The sequence below is a fragment of the Phallusia mammillata genome, chromosome 2, assembly GCF_965637545.1.
Source record: "Phallusia mammillata chromosome 2, kaPhaMamm4.hap1.1, whole genome shotgun sequence".
NCBI lineage: Eukaryota > Metazoa > Chordata > Ascidiacea > Phlebobranchia > Ascidiidae > Phallusia > Phallusia mammillata.
The window spans coordinates 14,197,488-14,213,988 of NC_137253.1; the positions used below are offsets into that span (position 1 = coordinate 14,197,488).

The 16,501-nt window shown below is 37.4% G+C and overlaps 2 protein-coding genes across 2 annotated transcripts; one reads left to right on the plus strand and one right to left on the minus strand.

Moving 5' to 3' along the window:
- Positions 1 to 203: 203 nt before the first annotated feature.
- Positions 204 to 6,421, plus strand: LOC145213030 (O-acyltransferase like protein-like). The gene is made up of 13 exons (XM_080081275.1): positions 204 to 418; positions 652 to 800; positions 1,474 to 1,655; positions 2,246 to 2,358; positions 2,427 to 2,591; positions 2,852 to 3,041; positions 3,502 to 3,670; positions 3,776 to 3,855; positions 3,917 to 4,042; positions 4,662 to 4,827; positions 5,116 to 5,305; positions 5,722 to 5,880; positions 5,940 to 6,421. The coding sequence occupies exons 1-13, from the start codon at positions 253 to 255 to the stop codon at positions 6,188 to 6,190; spliced, it is 2,106 nt and encodes a 701-aa protein (XP_079937401.1). The 5' UTR covers positions 204 to 252; the 3' UTR covers positions 6,191 to 6,421.
- A 3,792-nt stretch (positions 6,422 to 10,213) lies between these two features.
- Positions 10,214 to 15,643, minus strand: LOC145215330 (neuropeptide FF receptor 2-like). Its single transcript, XM_080084019.1, has 6 exons — positions 14,688 to 15,643; positions 14,005 to 14,295; positions 13,790 to 13,935; positions 13,448 to 13,604; positions 11,639 to 11,741; positions 10,214 to 11,289 (listed from the first exon to the last, which is right to left on the minus strand). The coding sequence occupies exons 1-6, from the start codon at positions 15,511 to 15,513 to the stop codon at positions 11,100 to 11,102; spliced, it is 1,713 nt and encodes a 570-aa protein (XP_079940145.1). The 5' UTR covers positions 15,514 to 15,643; the 3' UTR covers positions 10,214 to 11,099.
- Positions 15,644 to 16,501: the final 858 nt, after the last annotated feature.

The window sequence follows — 16,501 nt, forward strand, 5'->3', positions numbered from 1 at the left end:
TTTTTCCTTTGGTAGAATAATTCAGATAGATAGTTATCTAGAGATTGCACAATAGTTCTGACGACTTCGGGTATTTGTTTAAACGTTTACGTATCACAGTCAAATACGACATTTAACAAATTAACAGACAAGATTTGTATCAGTTTTAATCGTTTTTTTGTAACCTGACTATGTTTTGTTTCCTGATTACTTTAGGTGAAATATACAGTTAGGCAGTAACCAGCCGACAAAGGACCAGAACTGATTACAAGAATGCTCTCGCGTTGGCCTACGTCCAGGATGTTCCTGGCGCTATTGCTTGAAAGTTTAAACCAAAACGTAACTGATCCACAACTGCAAAGAGACTGGCAATCATGCAGCGATGATTTGACAAGAGTAATTGAAGATGCGCAAAACCAAAAGTCCTACGCAGTTCAAAGTAAGTTTCAAATAACTTTTAGTTTATGACTAGGTGACATGTATATTGGCTACCCGAAGGGTGTAAAACTTGTTTTAATATGTTTTATTAAGCTGCAAAACTCAGCAATGTCAAACATGCGTTGTCAAAATACTAAAGAACGTTAGTTAACATCGATCATAAACGACCGTGTATAAAGGTTTTAGTAATGAATAACTTGTACCATATTTTAAAGTTGGGTTTGTCATTTGTAGTGTTTGATTCCTGGGCAAAGCCTGAAGGCGGCATTATGGAGGGAAATGTTGGATGGCGGGGACATTACTACGAATGTTTGGACGCCAAGAATAAAACGACGCCAATCTATGGCAGGTGGTGCATGTCCACGATGGGTTACACGTCCTTGGTGAGCAGCTGAGTTCACATCCATCAAATAATCTTCACAAATAAACGAACTGCCAGCGATAGTGATGAAATGACGAAAAATAAATGAACAACGACTTAAAAAGGCACTGGTGCCTGCTCCTGTAACAATAAATATACGCCATGGCAAGTATTGCAGTAGTTATTTTGCAAATAGGCCTGAAAGAGCTATTGTTTTGACATCCCAGCTTCTAATAACCCCCGCTAACCCCCTAAGTTGTTTCAATGGGGGTCATTTTTATCGAGTGATGACGCCCGCGTTCCAACGTTTTTTTTTTTTTTTAAGTTTGAACTGTAATATTAGAACACAAAATATACGGGTTTTAAGGAAATTGTGGGATTTTGTACGTCAGCATCATGTATTCGGCTTTTTAACCGGTAAATAGAGTTACATGGAAAGCTTTTGCATAAACAAGCTCAAAGTTAATCCAAATTATGATGGGCAATAAGCAACACAATTTAAAACAATGTGAAATGGCGTCGCAACCCGCAATTTGAACACCCCAGCCCAGGTGTTACATGCGCCTTGTTTAAGAATCCCTGCTCGTGACACTTGTCCCTATTTATAATTTCAAAACTTTTTGTTGAAATTGGTCTTCCATTTGTTCGCTTTTACTCACCAATCTGAGTTACATTTGTATCATTTATTTAATCAGCCGTACGTGTATGGTTATCCAATGGCTGCCACAATCGGAACCTGCTTTCCCACTTCATGCTCAGAGAAATCGGTTGAAACAATATTGAGGAGTTTTTACGCAAATCTAACAAACTCACCTTTACTATCGGTGAGCTGCCCCGTACTTGATCAGACATTCGGTCATATGGAAATTCTTGGCATGTAAGTTCTTAGTTTCTTTTATTAGCCCGCGACAGAAAAATGTGATAAAAAAACGTGTTATTTTTAACTGTTGCATAATGCTTAAATTAACCATTTTTTCGATTATGCCAGGGGTGTCCAAACATTTTTCAATGGGGACCAATTTATATCAGGTGAAGACGCCGCGGGCCAACGTATTTTTGCAAAGTTTTTAACCGGAAAAAAATAACACAAAATTTACGGCATTTAAGGAAATGTTGGGATTTTGTTGCGTCATTACCATGTTTACTTCCTTTTTACCGGTATATAAAATTCCATGGAAAAGTTTTCGCGCGAAGTGGCAAGACGCCACAACCAAAAATCAAATTATGATTCAAATTATGGCGGGCCATACGCAGCAAAATTTGAAACAACAGCTGCGGGTCACTTCAAATGCCCTCGCGGGCCGCACTTTGGACACCCCTGGATTAAGCAATACTAATAATTTTCATAAACATAATTAACTCTCATTGTACTTTTGTACAAATCCAAAAAATCAAGGTATTGAAGTCCTAGCAGCTCGTTTTTAACAGTAAAGTTGTTGCTAAGTCTAATCGAGAATGTTATCTTAGGCTGGTGACGTTGATTTTTCTTCTCCTCGGTCTAGTGGCCACCGTGGCTGACTTGTACTGGCAGCACTACAAAACCACAGCGCAAGAAGATGTTCTCAAGCCCACTCGCCCAAGTAACGTTGTTTTTAGCTCAAGACAAAACATGAACAAAAACAGTGATTTTGTATTTGTTTATATGTAGTTCTGCCGCGTCTTGCTGAATGCTTTTCGTTCGTGTCGAACGGCAAAAATATATTAAGCACTCGACGTTTACCCGGAATGATACCAGTATTGGACGGAATGCGTGTTATTAGTACGACGTGGGTTATTATGTTTCACGTCTTCTTCGTGCTGCCGTATGCCTCTGGTAGGTAACTTTAAATGCAAGAAAGTAAAGTTTTAAAAAACACGTCAATAAAACTGTGGTGATAAAACACAAAATCTGTTGATTACACAAAAATTTACTTTGCAAACCTGTTTGACCTTTTAAACGGTTTGATTTGAGAGTTCAAAATTAGTTCAAATGATACATAGTTTTGTGTTGTGACGCAAAAAATAGCTACCATATTTCTTGCATGGGAATTTGCTTTCGCTACCAAGTGCAGAACTAAAAACTTGTATTAACAGACAATTCTGTTCGTGCTGCGAAGAATATTAGGGGTGATGCATCCTTGATGGCGATGGTGAACGGAATCTTTTGTGTTGACACATTTTTTGTTATTGGTGGGATGCTTGTCGCATACCTGGGCATGAAAAGAATGCACAAGTATAAAGGCCGGTTAAACGTACCGATATATTACCTGCAACGCTACCTGAGGTAAGATAGTGTTGTGTAATTTATGTGTTTTCTAATACCGAGTTCGCTGACTAAAATTTCCTAACTGTTTCAGTCAGTTCGCGAAAGCCTCACGGCATGCAAAAATACTTGCTCCATGATGCAATGTCCTTTTCCATGGAGCCCATATATGGATATGCTGAGACACAAATAGTCACAGATCTAAAAAAGGTTAAGAAATACTGCCCTAGCAAATGCATATACGAGTGAAATGTTGTTGTAAAGTAGGTCAACGACATCAAATTAACTTGATATCATCTCGGCAAAGGGGTCATGCCCCCGCATAAAAATAAATCCACATTTATGGTCCCACAACTGGGTGTTTAAAATCCACTTGTATTGAGCAAGAACATTTAGGCACCTCCCAAAGTTCTCTTATTGCTACACCACTGGTGCAAAACAAATTAATTATAGGGAAATACTAACAAAACGTTATTTTCAGATTAACTCCAGTGTACGCCTACGTTATCCTAATATCGATGGGTCTGTATAAATATCTTGGTGATGGTCCTGAGTGGCCAACAAGCTCGGATGATTTCTACGACCAATGCCACGACGACTGGTGGGCAAACTTGCTTTACTTCAGTAACCTATACCCGCTTGTACCCGACGTAAGTAAAATTTCGTAAAAGTCGTCTTCGAAAAGCAAAGTGACGCAGTTCTAACTTCTAATTGTATTTTTTTTACAATCAAATTGATAATAAAATGTTTTGCAGTGTTTCCAATGGTGTTGGTATCTGGCAAACGACATGCAGTTTTATCTACTTTCTCCAATTTTTCTGTTTGTACTTTACAAGTAAGAGCAGCTTCATCCAAACTAGGGCGTTCACATCCAACCAAACCTTTTTTGTGCATAGGTCGAAGTTGTGGGGCCATGTGCTACTCGTTGCAGGAACACTTGGAAGCATTTTAACGTCTGCATTACTCACATACTTTGCAGCAGTACAACCTGATGCTGTCGTCATATCACTAAACCTCAATTTGTAAGTTTATTTGTTTGTGGATTATTTATTTTTTGTTTAATTCGTTTATTATGCGCTTAAACATAGGCTCTTAACCAGGACAAACTTTTCGAAACGGTTTTTACGATCACAGTCATTTTTCCTATGTTTGCCGCACCCCAAATGCTAAATATATGTAAGCAAAAGTTAATAAGCGTGTGTGTTATGGAAACATGAAGATACGGTAGTCTGGAAACATGGCTGGTTGGTTTCAACAGCAACTATTGAAACGTTTACAATAAATATGATTAGCTGTAAAAAGCTGTATGGTAGTTGTGTATTTAATTATATCACTACAGGTATTCTAAGAATTGGCATTAGTTTGTTTGCATCGCTTAATGGCAACAAAGCATTAAAACGAGTAGTGGGATTCAGCCAGCTCACACCGGTTGTGTAGAACCATCTCACGAAATTTTATGAGATCAGCGAACCGGTTACTGTCAATGGACTTTTCGTAACAGAACAAGCAGAAAAATATGACTTTTGTGATAGAACTGGATGACAAAATATTTGAATCCCCTCACTGATTAAAATCCCAATGCTTAATTACCAGCCGAACAAAATATTAACTTGTCATGTAGTTAATATTGCTCTTTTGCAGGGCTCGCAGATTTTCTAACCCCAACGCGGGTATTCCAGATTCATTCCCTGTAAAGTATCAAACCGACACTTATAGAACTCCATGGTGCCGAATTTCGGTGTATCTTATTGGAATGATGGCGGGTTACTTTCTTTTTGAACACAAGATGAGACTGAAAATGAACAAGGTTTCATTTGTTTGTTTTTTATGTTAAAATTTAAGTACAACTCCAAGTGTAGCATGATATCTTTGCAATAAATGCTTGCAACGGTAATCCACAAAAAATAATTGATCATCGTTTATTTTAGTACCGCTGAAAATTATAACAATTATTTAACACAAAATAAATGCACCAAGAAGTATTAAAAATGCGCAGCAGCTTTGCAATTTTGAATGAAATATTACCTTGCAAGCAAAACATTTCATGCAATTCCATTCCCCTGACAAATATCTGAAAATATAATGTTTTTTCAAGATGCTTGTATTCTTCGGTTGGTTAACAAGCGCGGCGGTTGCTTGCACCATCGTTTACGCCCTCTACCCGAGCGTCCAGGTCTCCGAGCCCCTTACCATTGAGGCAGCTGTAATGTGGGGAACGTTTTCTCGACCCGTCTGGGCACTGTGCATTGTGTGGGTTATAGTTGCCTGCGTCACCGGTTATGGAGGTAAGTCTTAATAGAATAACTCTTTTTCGGGCGTAATCGCCTGTTTGGTCTTTGTACAAAGCATTCAGTAATATTTTACATATTTAAAAAAGCTTTATAAAATGTAGGCAGTGAGATGAAATAGATTCTATCCATAACCAAATGTTAATTTGCGCATAAAAGTTTGACTCTGTTTTTATAAATTTTTATCAGCTAATTTAACCGATCCAAAAAGTCAAAAAAGTATGTTAAAATTCTTACTTATACTTTATTTAATATTACCAATACCTGTTGATAAGTCTAATATGTCTGTTGAAGACGTTTGGAAAACTGATTGGTCTTTTTATCCGATAAAGAATGATGGAAATAGAAACTGATCATCATTTAAAGTTATTATGACCAAAAAATAATAAACCAAAAAAAATTTTTGTGCCAAGGTCCCGTGAAAGCGTTTCTCGATTGGTCAGCATTCGCACCTCTGAGTCGACTCACATACTCCGCTTACATTATCCACCTAGTGGTCATTTCTTGGTACTTCGGTGTTCAGGAGCAATTGTTTCATTACTCATATATCAACACAATGTTTATATATTTCGGTAAGAGTTTCAAATACCTCTCTTAGATTTTAACCCAAACATGATCTGTTTTACTCTAGGTGTCGTGTTCGTTACATTTGTCTGCTCATTTTACACTACACTTTTGATCGAGTGGCCCATCACTGGTCTGGTGAAGATTCTTTTCTCCGCCAACCAAGTTTCAAAGACAGAGGAAGAGACGGCGCCGCCCAACGATGTCGAGATCACGATCCAAAACAACCAAAAAAATAACGACAGTAAACTGAAAACGATCAGTGGATCAACTAATGATGGTTTTGACGACACAGAAAGTCAGTCTGCTGCATTATAACAACCTTAACAAGAATAATCTTTTGTGCGGACTGTCATCAGGAAGCTCTTGCTGGATTGTACATGTGCATTTAAATATAAACGTAAACTTAATTTAAAAACCTAGTTTCGCCGGTCGTTGAGTAAAATCTATGCAACAAAAAGATAGATTTTTTGTATATGTATTGAACATTGCTACACAAACTATCGCCAAGTAAGTTTCACAAAAAGTTCCTATATACATGGTTTTCACTACTGCACTATTTTTTGTAAATAAATCTCGTTTTTGTTATTTCATGCATTTGTAATATTTCCCATGAAAAAATATGTACACGAGATCGTAAACGTAACAACACAGAAGAAATGCATGAAATTAATGACTATACAGAATGAGTGGCAACTGATCCTTGTAGTTTTGTTGCGCTCGTTGAACACTTCGATGTTTGTTGATTTCCTTCCGTTGATGACCGTGAAACACGTGGCTTCCTTCTGAAGCAAGAAAGCACGTCTTCGCGCAGAGCTGACCGAAAGTTCTTGTCCAAGAATCCATATACAATCACGTTTACTAAACTAATAAATGTATTTAATTTGATGTTTGGTGGTGGCGTACATAAGTTTTCTTAGAGCTTTTTAACTCCAAAAATGATGTAAACTGTCATTATTATTTGATTCCTTTATGGGATGTTGGATATTACAAAATAGAGTATCGGCCAAAAAGGGATGCACAGTCACCTTTGTTTACACTCAGTCCTAGTACAGTAAGTCTGTTTTGTTACTTCTGCAACAACTTACCTGTTTGACATGCTCAAATGAATACATACAGTAAGCGGTGCGGAGATTGTTTCACACGTCGTTGCGTCAGTGTAGCTCAAAATGACCACAAACAAAAGCGGTACTGAAATAAAAGATGTAAAGAAAAAAGGAGAGCGATCAAATGTATTCGATAACCAATTTTGAAACAACATGCATGATAAAAAACTTGTATCATTTTTAATTAATTTGGATGGTTGTTACTCTGACAAAACAAAACTTAAAATTACAAAATTTCTCAAATAAAGTTATACGCAATTGATATTACACAAAAGTGAAAATAACTTGATTTATAACACTGATTGTTCAGAATATCTTGAACCTACCCAGGGTAATTGTAAAACCAATCTGCATGATAGCCAGCATTTTGTAGACAGATTTTTCCCGTTTGTCAACTTTGTGAGCTTCCCGTCGTTGTGAAATATCACGAGATCGCTTCTTATACGAACGCAGGATGACGCCAGATGCTACAGTCAAGACAGTCTGAAACAATCAATATACATACATCAAACTGAAAAATATTTTTAGTTTAAGAAATAAATGCCTTTTCACCTGCTAAAGCAATTATTTTGTTTATTGCTGAGAAAAACTGCTCAAGAGCAGATCATGAGTAGACCAGGTAAAACTATTTGTAGTATACCAGGTAAAACTATTTCTATTACCCTGGTTAAATTAATTTGACTTGACTTTAAATATGTTTAATTTATGCTCTCACTTTGGGTACGGCAGACATAGGAAAAAAGTAGATTAAGGCATAACTTTGACTTACCATGATCAAGTAAGGAACAATGAACTGGAACGTAAAGAGCAGAGCAAGTGGTAACAGGTCTGGGTTTAATGTCAATTCTTTCAGAGTGAGATTGTACAGAAAAGTCGTGTGAGAATATGTGAAGGTGTAGACAGAAGGGAAAAAAGCTAACAAACAAAATAAGCATAAGGTTGAGTTGACTTCAATTTAACAATGAAAACAATGCAAAACAACTTACTTGGAATTACAGACGTAAAAACAGCTATTCCCCAAACAGCAACCAACCCAACATATACATAGCTGTTAAGCTGGCTTCTGTATCTCATTGGCCACCTAATAGCGAAAAAGCGTTGCTGGCCAAGAAATATCAAATGGTACAAGGAGGCAGTAAAACCGAGAAAGTAGAAAATTCCGCCAGCAATCGATTGTGGCGAGCCTTCTAATTCCAACTCATGTTGATCAAGTTCGTTGGCTGTTGAATTGAGGGTCCAACTAAAGTTGTAGATGGAAATTCCAAATATCTGGAATCCTGAGTTCAAAATGAGTTTTTCTTTTTACTGACGTCAGTTGGTAAACTTGATCAGTTTGGAACTTTTGCCCAGATATAAGTTTTAAAAAAACGTATTATATTGTTTAGTTTGTTTTTTCCAGATTGTTATTACACAAAGTGGAGTAATTTAGTCACAAATACATACCTCTGTATTAAACTATTTTTTATGAAAATGTGACTTAGATCTTGCTTTTTACCTCTCAGTTTCTATTGCACAACTTGCAACAAAATGTTGAATCTGATTTTATGCGAAATATTTTGGATTTGTACACATTAGTTAACATTTATAACAGGCGAAAACGCAACGAAACTAGCTTATGTTGAAAGTTTACTCGTTACAGAGGATTGATTACCTGTCAACATGTCAGCTAGTGCCAACGACGCTTTAATCTTGCTGTACGTCCCAGAAAATCCGCTTTTCTTGGCCACGTTGCACCAGATGACAAAACCATTGCCCAGCAGGACAAGCAGACCCAGTAAAAATATTAGAACCATAAAAATGGATGCCCCGGCCATGTTACATTGTTGACACTCTTTCAATGCAATATTGGCGCAATCGAATAAAGCGTTCGATGAACAGAACATCGGAAAACCACAAAGTTGTGAAACAATTAGGGCGCTTGGCTTCGCGGCCTCAAAATCGTCGTTTGTTGTACTTTGGTTGAAGTGCATTAGATCTGGTAATGTAAAAAGCTGGCTCTGGTTGGACGTATTAGGAAATTCTGGCAAGAAATCTCTGTAATATGGCTGCGAGGAGCTCTCCATTTGTAAATTCAATGCACTTTCCGTTACGATGTTAAATTCTGAACGATTCCAAGGGACAAACAAACTTTCGTTAGCCGGGATCAACGCGGGTTCCCCGTAAACAGGTTCCTCAATTTGACTTATTATCATTGGGGGTTCCGTCACATATGCAGCTTTTTCATATTGTATTGTAGGTATTTTATGTAAAATTCTTACAACCATAAAAGGTAGATGGACCACTGTTGGTTCCGGACTTTCGCCACTCATTGTTATTTAACATTTAGGTCAAGCCTGAAAAATCTTAAAGTTAATTTTTAAGATAAATATTATTAATCTATATAAAGGCATCAAGTAAACAAATAATATGTAAGTTAGATGGCCAACCTGTCCAATATGACCTATGTCTTGTCACCAGCTGCACTAATGAGGCTTCGTAAGTAAAAACAGTGTGCACTGTGTACAGCTTAATTATAATTGATCTTTCAAATTTTATACTGTTGGTTTAGATTTAGATTTCTGGATTTAGTCACACGAATAAATGATTGCGATTATCAAGAGAACTAAAATCTTGCAAAATAGTCCAACGCATTATCTGCGATTTTATGATGGGCGGCATCGTCTGCAGTGAACTAGGAACTAAAATTTTGCAAAATAGTCCGACGCATTATGTGCGATTTAATAATGCGCGGCATCGCGTGCAGTGAACTAGGATAGACCAATCATTAACCTTGTCTCGTGCCCTATCAGTTTGCCACCGTCGCCAAATCTTCTTAGTTAAAAACGTTTGACCAAAAATCGTACATGCAGTGGTTCCGAATCGTTTTTTACAGGCTACGTGCGTACGTGCTTCATTAACAAGTTCCTGTACAGTCTGGAGCAATGGTTCTCAACCTTTTTTATGGGATCAGCCCTGAAACGTTCATGCAGACCAGCGATCACGGCCTACTCATTTATAAATCATAGTACGCCTGGCCTATTCAAAGAGTAATGCCAATTTAGCCGGTCTTTCGACCATTCCCATAAGACAAGGCATAGGCTAAAAAAACCTAGCCTAGAAAAAATCTATCCTTTGGTGGAATTCAAACCCAAGACAGGATTCTTCCTGGGAACAAGGCGTTTTAGGGCTGTATGACATTATGCCAGATCCAGCAACCGGCTACTTATAGCTAATTAAATTTATTTAAAATTATAGAGAATCTTCGCAATTGTGATGTACTCAGCTCACTCCCATAAGCGTCAGCTACGCAATAGAAAAAAGCAAGGAAGATATACTACATGCTTACGCAAAACGTTATCAAACAAATCGAACAGAACACTTTTTTGTTATATATATAAGTTTAAATATAGATAGGGTCTGAGGCAACAAATCGTGCAAAGGAACCATACGAGAGTCGGCTTTGAAGCACTTAACGCAAGAAAGGTCGCTTTGTGCAAAACCCAAGTAAGAAACATAATATAGTTTAAGCAATTAATACATCCAACGCTGACAAAAACTTTTTTTGGTCTCAAGTAGTAAATATAAATGTAACTTTGCGTGACATAAGATGCGTTATATTACATTTGGAGATAAAGCACTTTGCTAAATCGAACCGAATAAAATTTTAAAAAAAATTACATGTACAGTATGATATTGGTTACCATACAGCACATCCAAAAAATGTCGCAGGCTGATTACCAATGCTATCGATGTTGAATATGTCTGAGATAAGCACACAAACATTTCAAAGTTACATGCCTAAAATACAAACAGCGTTCAACCAACATCACAGTCTGTTCATTATTTTTCGTCTTATAATATTGCGCACGGCAAAACAGATTTAACTCGCCTTGAATGCTACCCTTAGCTGGTTATACATCGTTTTGCTTTGTGGACTTTTTAACGCAACAAGCAAAGGCTAAATTTGAGCTTGGATATATGAACGACATTTCCATAGATAAGAATGACATATCCGTTAAAATATTTAACTCGACTTCCCAATGAACTCTGCGTCTTGTGACATTTATAAACTTTTTATGTCTAAATACATGCTTATGGTTCTGCTGCTGTGTCAAAAACATACTAGCATTATAAACCAATCACTACACAGAATGAGTGGCAAGACTTCCTTGCAGTTTCGTTGTGTTCGTTGAACATTTCGAAGCTTGTTGATTTGGTCCTGTTGATGTCTTTTGAACTGGTGGGTGTTTTTGAAAGCAAGACGGCACGCCTTCGACAAAAGCTGACCGAAAATTCTTGTCCATAAATCCGTAAACAATCACGTTCACCAAACTAGAAGATATATTGACGTTACTGAAGCAACAATACTAAAAACAATATTAGGGCGAGTTGTGGGTTCTAATCTCAGCCCAGCCATTATTACTTTTCCCAAGACACTTGATATACAACAATGCACAGTTCAAGGCAACCATGCTTTGCTCCTCTAACCGTTCATAAAAATGAAAAAACAAGTAAGTGGATTATAACTTAACAATTTTCTTTCAAAAAATGTGTCGTTTAGTGGAAAGTGAAAAGAGCCTATAATGTTTAATGACGACAACATCATGAAAAGATGCCATAATCATAAACTAAGTACATGGGCGGTTCTCATACGACTCCCAACATACACACTACAACCTACCTGTTTGACATGCTCAAGTAGACGCATACAATAAGTGGTGTAGAAATTGTCTCACACGTCAATGCACCAGTGTAGTTCAAGACCACCACGACCAAAAGAGGCACTGCAATAGAAGTGATCAAATAAGCTACAGTTGATGTTTTGTGGGTTTTTTTAACCAGTCTTATGTCTTTGAACACTTTCAAACAAAGGCATAAAATACTAACTTCTCAATGTAAATCCCATATTTACTCTAAGAACTTGTTGTTATGTGGTATTCTGGGACCATTTTTCAAAAAGCCTATAAAATTAGCAAAACTTCCAGCGATGTGATCATCCGCCCAGGTTGACAAATCTAGGCTTAAGGTTAAAGAAAACTACATAGCAACACGTTTACAGAGTAAAAATGGGATTTGAATATAGTTTCAAACAGTATAGACAGGCTACCGCACTCCGCAAACAGCATAAAAAGACTGCAGCTCAGTTTGTTAAGCCCCAGAGCATATTGTGGTGCCACAAATGTCCATAAACCACAGTAAAATATAAGTTTGTACCACCAATGTCTTGTCACCAGTTGCACTATAAAGACCTTACATGTCAAAACAGTGTACGGCTCCCCGCAGCAAGTTGATCAGTATATTGTGATTGATCCTTAAATAGCCGCAATTAAATAGCTTAGTTCGCGATTTGGATTAGAAACTCGCAAATACAAATCAATTGGTTGCCCTACACCAGGGGTGGGCAAAGGAGTTTATGCGGCCCGCCAAATGTTAGTAAATTTTAAAGACAAAGTTACCGAGCAACGCTGAATAGTATTATAAGCACAGGCGTAGAGTTTTAAAAAATACCGAAGGTGCGACTTGCCGATACCTTTACCACATGCAGAATCTGTACCAGTACCATACTTTGGAACTAAACACAGATACGTTTTACATGTTTTAGCCTGTTGTTTCTGCCACGTTATTATGCAAATCGTCACTTGACACAATTTCTTCGTTCGATAAAAGTAAAAGCTATTCACGTTTTCAATTACAGCCCACTTTGCACTGTTGACGCCAAAACTTTGGTCATTTTGGATCAAGTTTAGGTCGTTGCAGTACATTGCAAACGGACATTAAACACGGCAATAGAATCGTTACCACAGACCCGCTCGCTTTGTTTAATGTTGGCGCAAGGAATTTATTAACAAAAAAAAACGTGGTGTAGCCTATGTTGCAACAAAAGCCTGTTTGTTTTAAAACAATTACAATTGTAGCGTTTCAACCAATGTTTCTCCAAACAAAGTGACAACGAACGTATTTGCACATAGCTGAAAATATACTATGTTAATATTTTGGGCTAAATCAGGGGTGCACAACCTGTGGTCGTACGGCCATATACGGCCGCGGAGACGAGTTTGTGCGGCCGTGACCTTGTATGAAAAAATATATATACTGACTGCCGTGACGTGACTAAAAGTGTTTTGCCAAATATTTCGATTTTCAAACTGCTAAAACGAGATTTCGTGAGACTGGCCATATGCGCAAGGCTTTTTATCCGCTTATTGTGTGCAACAATGCGAAAAGAACAGGCACTGCAATCGTCACAATATAGATTATGACGTCTTAAACAGTTATCTCCGTTCAGCTAAACTTATACACCTGAGAATTTTAGGCGGCTTTAAATGATATATATATATATATATATGATATAAATCTAATTTTTTACACCAGTTATTTTTAAAAACAAGTAAGAGGCCGTTGGTGAAATACAATGCGGCCCCATAAAATTATGAACTTTTGAATGTGGCCCTTGCACTGAAAAGTTTGCCCATCCCTGCCCTATACCTACCCAGAGTTATTGTAAAACCAATCTGCATGATGGCCAGCATTTTGTACACAGCTGTTTCCCGTTTTTCTATTTTATGTGCTTCCTGTCGCTGAGAAAGATCACGGGATCCCTTCTTATACGAACGCAGGATGGCACCAGAAGCAACGGTTAAAGCAGTCTAAAGTCAACAGTAAAAATTCTAGTAAAATGTAAATATACGTAAGGCCACAGACCATTATATATTGTTAATATGCATTGCTAAAAAGTTAATAATGACGCAATTATCATTAAGTTTCAAATACGTTTCCAATTTTCTTCATTTGCAAAAAATAGCTCAAAACGCACTTTGAGAATACGACCTACCATAATCACGTAAGGAACAATAAATAGAAATGTAAAAATCAGCGCAAGTGGCCCCAGGTCTTGACTTAATGTGATTTCTTTCATGGTAATATTAAACAGAAATATTGGGTGGGAGTATGTGTAGGTGTAGACGGAAGGGAAAAAAGCTAAAAAAAGAAGATAATAGTTACAAAAAACGTCAATAAACCTTCATTTACGACACAAAATTAACTTACTTGGAACCACTGACATCAAAACAGCCATTCCCCAAACAGTGATCAACCCCACGTATACATTTCTGTTCCGTTGGCTCCGATATCGCATTGGCCACTTGATAGCGCAAAAGCGCTGCTGGCCAAGAAATATCAAATGGTACAGGGAAGCAGTAAAACCGAAAACGTGAAAAATTCCGCCTGCAATCGATTGTGGTGAACCCCGTAACTGTAACTGATGTCGATCAAGTTCGTTTGCTGTTGAATTCAACGTCCAGCTAAAGTTGTAGATGGCGATTCCAAAAATCTGAATTCCTGCAAGCAAAATGTGATTTGGAATCCCCTACACGAGAGAAAAAAACTTAGTTGAATACGAACTTAATGTAATATTAATTTGCATGTGTTTTTAGTTTAAAACGAATTGATTTAATCAAAGTTAGTCGCTGATCTGTTAAAATAAGTTAAGCACGTTTGAAGACAATTTTGTATCCGTCCTTTTAATATTTAGGCACTGAGATCTAATTTATGTTTTTGTAAAGCAATATTTTATTTATTTATTTTTCATTTAGAATTAAAAGTATAAAAAACCTGACTCTTTAGGTTTACATGCCTAAACTTTGACTACATTTGATCATGATGCGAATCTCTTAATGTCACAAGGTAAAGTTTAAAGGTCATTCGTTTCATATCATCACAATCGACGTTACCTGTCAACATGTCAGCAACTGCTAACGACGCTTTAATCTTGCTGTACGTCCCAGAAAATCCGCTCTTCTTTGTCATGTTACACCAGATAACAAATCCATTGCCCATCACGATGAGTAGACCCAGCAAAACTATTAGAGCCACAAAAATGGACGCCCCGGCCATGTTACATTGCTGGCATGCTTTCAATGCAATGTTGGCACAATCATATAAAGCGTTCGATGAACAAAAGCTTGGAAAACCACAAAGCTGTGAAGTAGGGGTGCTTGGTGTAATCGCCTTCATCACGCTGGTTGTGGTTAAGTTGGAATGCAGAAAAACTGACAATGGCGAGGACTCCAGCACACTCGTGGAGGTATAATTATCTGTTATTTGTGTGTAATTGCGGTTAGGTAGCCAGGAATCGTCTAGTTCCTCGGGTCGGCCGCTGTTGAACGTGCTTAAATTGGATGGCAATAAAGTTTCATTGGACTGATTCAAGTAATTTCCATTTTGTAAATCCAATGCACTTTCTGTCGCAATGTTCAATCTTGAACTATTTTCAGGGACGGTTGTAGTTTCGTTGACTGGAAATACACGCTGGACAAATTCAATTGGTATTGGTGGAGCTACAAGTTCGGGTTTCAGAGGTACGAAATAGACAGGTGTTTCGAAACGATCAATGACCATTGAGTTGAATATGGTAGGGCGAAACGTTGCTGCGGCAGTCATAGTAAAGACTTCATTAAAGAATTCAGGTTCGGGTGATACGAAGGGCTGCGGACTGACGACTCTATCTATAAGAAAAGGTTCTGCAACCCTAGGCCGTTCTGGACTTTCGCCGCTCATTGCTCTATTTAGGGCTTGTGGCACGTGGGTATACGTAAGTGAAATTATGATGTTTATACCTAAGAGGCAAAAACCTGTAATTCAAAAGTGTATTTTATTTTATCGATAAAAATGCTGTTACGCACACAGTTTAGAGAACCTATAGCTTGATTGATAAACAAATAAGCCAGTAAGTATAAGCACATCTTTTTGACGTTTTGACCAATTTTACATGATAAGATAAAGCTCATCTCCGGTATAGATGAAATCATTAAAAATGGGTCTAGGAGTTTTAAAACGTCAATATGTTCCTTACTTACAAGTGTGATGAGACTGCATACTGGCTAGCTTGTTTATTCTTAATCAAGACTGTTTTTATGCTTAGACTTTTTTAAGTTATGAATGAATCTTTCTGGAACCATCCAATTTAAAAAAAATCATTTGTCTTGTATTGTGTAATCATTAAATTTAAATTTTATTTGCATGCAAAATTATACTGTCAAGCAACTGGTAATTTCATCGAGAATCTCTAAATCATCCTTTCCCCCTTTGGTTATTTTGTCACTCAATTTTCAAAAACAAACAATTGAACTCCATTATAACCGATATCTGCTCTTTAAAACCCATTTAACAATGGGTTATTAACAATGCATCGCTCATCTCTCCATGATGATAATACAACACCACAGTCGATGTACACAAAATCCAAATCCTGTAAAGCAGCAAGTTCAACATTGCTTACGTTCATTTCTCAACAGATGTAATAAAGGGTCACCAATCCTATTTAAGCAGATGAATTGAGCACCAATGGCCCCAGGCACGAAAAATATCGTACAGCGTAATTTTGTGACGTATTTATGCTACATCACGGTCTTTGCGCGTGACGTGGCTGCGCAAGGCGATCGTTACAAGCGTGATGAGACTATCTCGTGTCTTTTCAAATTTAACCACTTTATTGAAACCGATTTGGCGAAGGAAATTCAACACAGCATGCACATTAGGACTTGTA

Excerpts from the sequence above, each read along its gene's own strand:
- LOC145213030 (XM_080081275.1), top strand. The coding sequence starts at position 253 with ATGCTCTCGCGTTGGCCTACGTCCAGGATGTTCCTGGCGCTATTGCTT. Across the intron at positions 1,656-2,245 it reads CATATGGAAATTCTTGGCAT|GCTGGTGACGTTGATTTTTC; the intron begins GTAAGTTCTTAG and ends ATGTTATCTTAG. Across the intron at positions 5,306-5,721 it reads CTGCGTCACCGGTTATGGAG|GTCCCGTGAAAGCGTTTCTC; the intron begins GTAAGTCTTAAT and ends TTTTGTGCCAAG.
- LOC145215330 (XM_080084019.1), bottom strand. The coding sequence starts at position 15,513 with ATGAGCGGCGAAAGTCCAGAACGGCCTAGGGTTGCAGAACCTTTTCTT. Across the intron at positions 14,296-14,687 it reads AGTTGCTGACATGTTGACAG|GAATTCAGATTTTTGGAATC; the intron begins GTAACGTCGATT and ends TTTTGCTTGCAG. Across the intron at positions 13,605-13,789 it reads TTGTTCCTTACGTGATTATG|ACTGCTTTAACCGTTGCTTC; the intron begins GTAGGTCGTATT and ends TGTTGACTTTAG.